The 8,853-nt window shown below is 36.9% G+C and overlaps 1 protein-coding gene across 2 annotated transcripts in view; it reads left to right on the top strand.

The window, feature by feature from the left end:
* The first annotated feature begins 386 nt into the window (after positions 1 to 386).
* Positions 387 to 8,853, top strand: part of LOC110031975 (F-box protein PP2-B10-like) — a 19,164-nt gene continuing 10,697 nt past the window's right edge. Inside the window, exons 1-3 of one of the 2 annotated variants that reach the window (XM_020735451.1) lie at positions 387 to 988; positions 1,094 to 1,212; positions 3,908 to 4,405. In XM_020735451.1, coding sequence (XP_020591110.1) covers positions 704 to 988; positions 1,094 to 1,212; positions 3,908 to 4,405 — 902 coding nt within the window. In that variant the 5' untranslated portion in view covers positions 387 to 703. The remainder of the gene's footprint in view (positions 989 to 1,093; positions 1,213 to 3,907; positions 4,406 to 8,853) is intronic. The other variant, XM_020735460.1, reaches the window with a different exon arrangement.

Raw genomic sequence — 8,853 nt, 5'->3', positions numbered from 1 at the left:
GATGTCAGGTATCACAAGATCAGAGAGTTGATTGCTTCTGGGGAGATACTGTTGCAGAAGGTTCATACTGATGAGAATGCAGCTGATATGTTGACCAAGCCAGTTATTATCAACAAGTTTTTGCATTGCTTGGGCTTGTTGAATGTTTGCAGTTGCTAGAGAAGCATAGTGACCCAACCCACAGTGGTGCAGGTATAACTCCCATGTATTTTTTCTCCTAAGGGGCTGGATATTCGCCAAGGTGAAGATTTGTTATGGTATGACTCATATACCATATAGGGACAGACGCTGGATCAAAGCAGAGCGGAAGAATCTGTCCAAATTGGGAAGTTACGTGGGTTGGGGTGCGGGGGCAAAGCCCTGCAGTTTGGTACATGAGTAATATTGTAATTACATATTGTGCATAAGGTTTACGCCTGGGGTTATAAATAGGCCTGTTAGTAATCCCAGGAGGCATCCTCTATTTTGTAACCTCTTTTCTGAATATTAAAAGTAACTCGCCGCTCTGCTCCTGACATTTTTGCCGAACCTCGTTAAATTTCTGTGTTCTTATGAATTTGTGTAGTTACTATTTTTCTTCGCCCTAATTTACTCAATAACCATACTGTACTAACCTTTTGTGAAGAGATTATAGTAAAGTCAATAATACCACTCCTTTGTTCTGCTCTTTGACGTTGAGAGAGAGAGAGAGAGAGAGAGAGAGATGGAGGTCGGAGGAAGCGGTGCAGTCTGTAGAAACATACTGGGACTGCCGAAAGAGTGCGTGTCGCAGGCGATATCGCTAACTTCTCCCAGAGATGCGTGCCGATCAGAGGCTGTATCGGCAGGGTTTCGATCGGCGGCGGTCTCCGACGACGTGTGGAAGCGTTTTTTACCGTCGGATTACGCTGATATCCTCGCGCGAGCAGTCGATCGAGTGGAATTCGATTCAATGAAGAATCTCTATTTCCGCCTCAGCGATCCAGTTCTCATTGACGGTGGGAAGATGGTTTGTTCTTGTTTAAATTTTCAATATATAAAGATTTTTGTAGCTTTGTTCCTATATTTTAGGTTTTTGTTTTGATTCTGTATCGATGATGGTTTGTGTTGCCAGGGATTTTATGTGGACAGAGAGACGGGAATCAAGTGCTTCGTCTTGCCGGCGAGGGAGCTTGGGATTGCGTGGGGGGAGACTCCGGAGTATTGGACATGGATTCATCACCCTGAATCAAGGTAATGAAATTGTTCTGGTTTTTTTTTTTCCGCTTCTGCCCTCTTTTGTAATTGATTCTGATTTTTATTTGAAATTCAACTGTTATGGATGAAGTTTTGGGTTGATCAGTTGATTTGTGACAAATCATAAATTGACTCATTGAATCCCAACTCTCCTTTTTCATTTTATTTTTATTTTGAAAGGTTTAATATATATATAGATAGATAGATAACTCCTACGTATTTACATACCTAAGGCCCAAATTTTAATTTTTACATAAATACCTCCTTACCTATGCATGCAAAGGAGTATTTCACTTTTCAAAGTTAAAATGATGGTAAATTTTATGTGTTATGAAAGATTTGAGTTGTATAAAAGTAAAAGGTAAAATTTAGATGTTAGATATGTTAATGAATAGGAATTAGGTGGTATATATGTAAATGCTCCCTTTTTTCTGTTAACAAATGTTTCTTTATTTTTTTGCTTGTCTTTATGTTTTGGTTGCTAAAAGTTGCTTGTTTTGTTTTGTTTTGTTTGTCTTCCTATGCTGCTATTAGGGTTGTCAAAAAAGCTCATCGTTCATGAACAACTCATGTTCAACTCGTTAAAAGCTCGTATTCAATTTGTTCGTTAAACAAGCGAATCAAACACAAATAATTTTCTTGAGCCCGATGTATAAACGAGCCAAAGACAAACAAAGTTTTGTTCGTCCGTGTTTGGCTCGTTTTGGCTTGAAATAATTAAATAATTAAATAATAATATTTATTTATAAAATTTTTATGTTAAAATTTTCAGGTATTTTAAAAAATGCTAAATTTTATTATTTTTAAAATTATTTAGATGGTACTATTATATAAAAAAAAAAAGTTTAGGCATTGGGTATGTGAATACATAGGATTTTGGTGGTATATATGTACATATCCCCTAAAATACAGCTGAACATTGTCAATGGGGCTGTTAGATATGTAAGCACGATAGAATTGGACGGTATGTTTGTAAATGCTCGTATGTTTGGGATATATAAATGCATGCTAAATGGGTGGTATATGTATGTAAATAGCAGTAAAACTTTTCCCAAAACAAAAAAAAAATTCCGCTACCTGCCCTACTTTTAGTCCCACATGGGAAATAAAGGATTCAACAATGTTGTTTAAATGTAAAAAAGAGGATCATACAAAGTTTTCTTGCGACTGTTTGGAAGAAACAGCTATTGCATTTTCTCATTCTTTGGAAATATTTAAAAAATAATAATTTTTGATATTAAATTTGAGTCAATTTTGAGTCGAACACGAACACAATACACCTGAATCGAGCATAACACAAACACAATGTTCATCAATAATTTCGAACACAAGCAAATTTTGAACACAACTACTGAAGTGATGAGGAGATACGGAAGAATAATATTGTTTTTCAGGGATGGTCGTTTTGCTTTACATCATTGAACTTGTTTGGACGGCAGCCTTCTCCACTCTCCATTATCGCCTTGAACGTAGAAGTAACATTGTTAACAGTTTATTAAAAGGTAGGAGTTGATGGAAAACATCATAGTTTTTCTTATGTAAGCTGGTGGTTTAAATAGCGTGTCACCTGATGTAACCTTAAAGGATTAGTTTTACGATGTATTTTATTCGTTTTTCAAACTTTATTAACTCTAAAAAGGGATTTGTTCTATATTATTTGCATTGCTTTATATTTCCTTTTTTACGTGTGTCGCTGATTCATTTGATGAGCAAATTTATGTATTTGTCTCATCTATAACTGATCTTCGTTATGATTTTTTTTTTATTTCATGTTGAAACCAAATTTTTAGTTTACTTCCAATGTTCGCTTTACTAGTCCTTTTTTATCTTCTAGTGTGGAGCAATTCATTTATTCGGCTTCTCAAATTCATCTTTCAACTAATTTTAGGATCTATTCCATTTTGAGATATTTCAAAAGCAATGTCTTTTTGGAAGGTTATATATCTGCCTGCGTATCTTTGTTGTTTGTATGCTTATTCCTTGTCAAAATTATATGTGTTCAATGCCATAAAGTGGAATTTCTTTCTTAATTTTTTGTCTTCTATAGATTGAAATACTTAGATTATCGTTCCATCATGATCTTTTTTTTTTAGCCTCTTCTATTAGCTAAATTTGTTGGTTGTTTCATTCACATATGGTCTATTTAGTTTATCTTTTAATGCTGAATGACTCTTACAATCCTTTATAATTTTTTATCACCATGAGATCTAATTAATCTTTATCAAAGATCCATTTCCCTTTTTTGGAATTTGATTCTATAGGGTAATGCATTTAAAATCATAACAATCGAGTATAGTATGGCTTATAATGCAACATGGGACAGCATACAATCATGTGATTACAATATGAAATGTTTACAGTTCTGTCATTTAAACTACTTTTGAATTGCACTTTCCAATATTTGCAGAACCCGCACAATGATGCCCCCACCCTGCATTTGTTGCATTTAAAATGAGTTTAAAAAATGAGGAGTTCAATTGTTTTGTAATGAAAATCTAGATTTTTTTTAAAAAAATACGGAAGCTTCAATTCCTTGCACAAGTTTTCAAATACCATTATTGCTTTTTTGCAGTGCTAATAATTTTGTTTTTGATTCTTTGCAAAACCTTTCCTTGAAATTTTCATGTATGATACATACTGCAGTAGCTATTACATGTTTTTTATGTGATTGAGAAGAGTGTTATTCTGCAAGGTTTTCGGAAGTTGCTGAGCTAACGAATGTGTGCTGGCTGGAGATCCGAGGCAGGATTAACTCGCGGATGCTCTCCAAACAGTCAAAATATTCAGCCTATCTTGTATTCAAATTATCAAATAGTGCATGGGGTTTTAGGTATCCTCCTCAGAAGGCGTCGGTTGTCGTAGGAACTGACGTCTCGAATTTGTCAGTTTGCCTGATGGATTTAGAAGAGCTTCTGCATGATCAACCAGAGGAGCTGCAGGATGATTTGCCTGATGCGGCGGACGAGCCTCAGTATGATCGATGGGGAAACCCACTTGAAGAAGCACAAGATGAATCAGAAATGGTAGGAGGACCAAAGACAAGGCAGGATGGGTGGCTAGAAGTTTTATTGGGGGAGTTCTACAATGAAGAGGGAGATGATGGGGAGGTTGTCATCTCTTTATTGGAGACCGAAAGCCTGCACTGGAAGGGCGGCCTTATTGTTCAGGGAATTGAGATCAGGCCTGCGAAGTAAGGAGCTGCTGCTTGTATTTTCCTTTTTGTTTGGTTTTGATTGTGTGAGATTTTAATGCGGCAGTGCTTATTGCATCTGATCAACTTTGTTTGGTTTCAGTTCTTTTATCCAGATTAGTCTTGCTCTTTATTGTTAATCTCACTTCATGCTTCGGTGGTAAGAACATTTTAATCCTACTCCCATTTTTATTTCATCTGGTATAATCCAGGAACGAACTCAAGTCCTGTTAAATTTGATGCTTATGAACTGAAGCTATCTATTTTGATACTAATTTGTGGTTTGGGTGCTGTGACTTGGAAGCTCGAGGCATCGGCTTTTTAATTGAAATCGAAGTTTTTGTTTGTTCCTGAATTCCTAGATTAGCATCTCAGGATAATAAAGTTATTTTTCTTCCAGATGGGTTGAAGTAGTTAACCTATCATAGATCTGTTTTGCCTCATGTTAAATATATGAAGCTTGTGACTTACCTAACTCACATACTGCGTCTCACCTACCTTTGTCCCACCGATTTTCTAGCCTCCTGTTAAATATATGGAGTCTGTAACTTACCTCTCCCACCTACCTCTCTCCCACCTATCTCTCTCCTACCTACCTCTCTCCACCTACCTCTCTCCCATTTTCTTTAAATAACATCTTTTTGGTCTGTCATAAGTGCTAAACAAGTCCTCTTGAGAGCTAAGAGAGAAAGAAAGAGAGAAAGAGAAAAGAAAATTTTTTGTAAACGTCGAGACGCTCGACGGTGTAATTTCTCGAAGTACTAAAATCCTCAGGAGCTCCATGGACGTAGGCAAACTAGCCGAACCACGTAAATATGTATGTTATTTTCTGGTTTGCAATTTTTCGATCCGTTTTTTTTTTTACTTTATTGTCGTTGTTTTTCATAACAATTGATATTAGATATTTGGTTCAAATCTAAGGAAGAATAATAGGCGGAGACGAAGTGATGATATCGGGGATCGAGAAGTTCAATGACACAGACTTTGTTTACTGGAGGATACAGATAGAAGACTACCTCTATGAGAAGAAACTTTATCTTTCGTTACTGGGAAAACGACCAGAAAAGATGAACGAGGCGGAATGGAACCTATTGGATCAACATGTTCTGGGGGTTATTCGATTAACTCTGTCAAGATTTGTTGCCCATAACGTCATCAAGGAAAAGATTACTACAGATCTCATGACAGCTTTATCAGGTATGTATGAAAAGCCATCGACGAATAATAAGGTGCACTTGATGAAAAAGTTTTGATGAAGCACATGATGAAAATGTTATTCAACTTGAAAATGTCATGAAATGTGTCTGTTGCTTGACATCTGAATGATTTCAATACTATCACAAATCAGTTGTCGTCTGTTGAAATTGATTTTGACGATGAGAAATGTGCGCTGATATTATTGGCTTTATTGTCAAATATCTGGGAAGCCATGAGGATGATAGTTAACAGTTTTGCAGGTAAATCTAAACTGAAATATGTTGATATTCGTGATTTAATTTTGTCCGAAGAGCTGCGCAGGAAAGATTCTGGCGAGGTCTCATGTTCAACTTCGACGTTGAATATTGATTCCAGAGGGAGATCACATGATAAAAACTCAAACAGAAGAATATCAAAATCAAAGTCTGGTCAACAGACAACCTCAACGTCTAATCAGCAAGCAACTTGGACCACATAAAAAAAGAACTGTAGGAATCCTAAGAAGAAGGAGAATGATGACGCTAATGCTGTAACTGAAGAAATACAGGATGGGCTATTGCTGACATTTAACAGTTCTGTTGATGACTGGATACTGAATACAAATGCTTCCTTCCATACATCTTCCCACCGGGAGTTGATGCGAAATTTTTTGCAGGTGACTTTGGGAAGGTATATCTGGTTGTTGGAACGACTCTGAACGTGGTGGGGATGAGAGACGTTGATATTGCATTCCCTAAAAAGAGCAAATGAACTTTGCAAAATATCAGATACATTTCTGAGCTGAAGAAAAACTTCATTTCTGTTAGGCAGCTCAATGAGGGTGGTAATTAAGTAGTGTTCTCAAATAGCATCTGAAATGTAATTAAAAGAGCATTAGCATTAAACCTATATATATGACTATAGGTTTACTCAACACTATTGCTACTATAGTGCAGAGAGCAAAACAAATCCGCGACATTATAGACTTAGTTACATGAGCCAGAGCTATAAAAAAATCTTGCAAGATGAGAATGCAAACAAGTGGAAGCTGACCAAGAAGGAGGAAACAGATTCCCTGCTAGTGAATTAGACTTGGGTGCTGACAGAATTTTCATCAGAGAAGAAGACATTGCACAACAAGTGAGTGTACCGGGTGAAGACTGCGCTTGATGACAGGAAGAGGTACAAGTCTGGATTTGCTGAAAATGACTTTCAACTAAGGCAAGATATTGCCCATGTAGTGGGAGTTGTAAGCAGATTTATGAGTAACATTGGAAAAAGCTTGGAGGTACAAGACTACGTTGGCGCTGATATGTCAACTAAGAGTGTTACTTTTGAGAAATTGAAGTTGTGCTCGACTTCAGTTGGTTTTCCAACGTGAAGACAGGAGCCATGAGTTGCAAATGTGAATGATATCATATTTGAAGAAAAAGGCTGGTACAACCAGCAAATGATATAGTCTGTAGGTGGTGCAGTCAGTGTCTCAGTCTCAAAGTAGGAGAATTGTTAAATATATGGAGTTTGTGACTTACTTACCTCACCTACCGTGTCCCACTCAACTCTCTTCCGTTTTCTTTAAATAGACTCTTATGGTTTTTCATAAGTTTTAAGTCAATTCCTCTTGAGAGCTAAGAGAGCGAAAGGAAGAGAGAAAGAGAAATGAAGTTTTCTTGTAAACGTCGAAGCGCTCGACGGTGTAATTTCTCGAAGTACTAAAATCCTCTGCAACTCTGTGGACATAGTCAAATTAGCCGAACCACGTAAATCTGTGTTATTTTATGGTTTGCAATTTTTTGATCAGTTTACTGTCGTCGCTTTTCATAACACCTCCTGCATGTGGATCAGTAACAGCCGAGAGCCCTCCAACTGACTTGCCCCTGGAGCAGGCGGGTCAGTCGCATGTGCGAGAAAGAGTTGGGGGGGGGTTTGCTGCGACAGAAGAAGGCAGGGAGCAGGTGGGGTCCACGAGTGCCTTAATTACATACTCAAGGAGGAGAAATTAAATAAATTTAGAGGGAAAGTTTGGATGGAAAGTTTGAAATAATGTGGGAGGTTTTCTATCAAGGGGAGTAACCCATGGTTTATTTTTCTTTATGCATATTTTTGTTGGCTGTTGTTTTCTTTTTCTCTTATTGTGTTCTTAGCGACGTCTATGATTGTGGAAGAGAAGATCTGCCTCTAGAAAAGTAGATCATCATTTTAACTTGCTTGTTTTCCTTTATTTTCCGTAAGAGCAACCCCTGTTTGAGTTTTTCATCTATCTATTTTTTGTTTCGCTGTTGTTTGTTCGTTGATTTTGGTTCTGAAGCATATCAAATTGTATCAGAGCATTGATCTTGGTGGGATGGCATCAAGAATATGGATGTGCTAGAAGAAGAGGTCGGACAAATCAGATCGAGAATGGATGAAATGTTCACCACCATGAATGATAGGTTTTCTTCCATAGAAAGTTGAATGGATGATGGATTTGAGAGCATAGGAGAAATGCAGGAGATGATAAAAAAGCTCATGGAGATGCAGTCAAAGGCCACGCCAATCGCTCCAGTTGCAAAGTCTAACCAAGTGTTGATCAGAGAATCCTTGGTCAGGTCAAAAGGAAAGGAGATCGAACGAGAAGATGGCAACGATTTTATATATGCTTAAAAATACAAGAATTTGATACTGCTGCTAGAAGATTTAAATCCCCGGCAACGGCGCCAAAAACTTGATAACGGTTATAGATTTGATAAAGATGTGTATAAAATATTTAATAATTGCAAAGTCACACTTATCAACGCAAGTATACGTATCGCTCAAGTAATACAGGGCTCTAATGGAGTCCTGGATATCGATCTCACAAGGAGTAATATTAGAGGCTACGAACTAAGATTTAAAAAAAATCAATACTTAATTACAACAATATAATTCAAATTGCATATTTGTCATTAATAGACAATTGAAATAAAAATGTAATTTTAATAAACTCTTAATTAACTAATTCTACTAATAAAGTTTCTAATATGAAGTTCAATATATAAGAAAACACCCTTCTCCTTGTCAAGAAATTTAAGTGAATGGATAACTTGAATTAGTTCAAATTGTATTATGCTAAATAGGAGCATACCTATTCTTTACCTTTTGAACCAGACAAAGAATATTGACTAATCTTATGCTTGGTTACTGAATCTGCGGCTAGGCTGGGAGGATACCGACTCTCACTTCGGAGCTCCCACGTTCCCCTCGCCTGAGGGCTAACATCTACACTTCAGCACCCAAACGATAGGACCGAATTG

Source organism: Phalaenopsis equestris, unplaced genomic scaffold (assembly GCF_001263595.1).
Source record: "Phalaenopsis equestris unplaced genomic scaffold, ASM126359v1 Scaffold000002, whole genome shotgun sequence".
In the NCBI taxonomy this organism is placed as follows: Eukaryota; Viridiplantae; Streptophyta; class Magnoliopsida; order Asparagales; family Orchidaceae; genus Phalaenopsis; species Phalaenopsis equestris.
Note: the sequence above shows the minus strand (reverse complement) of the source record. Positions and strands in the feature narration are given on the sequence as shown.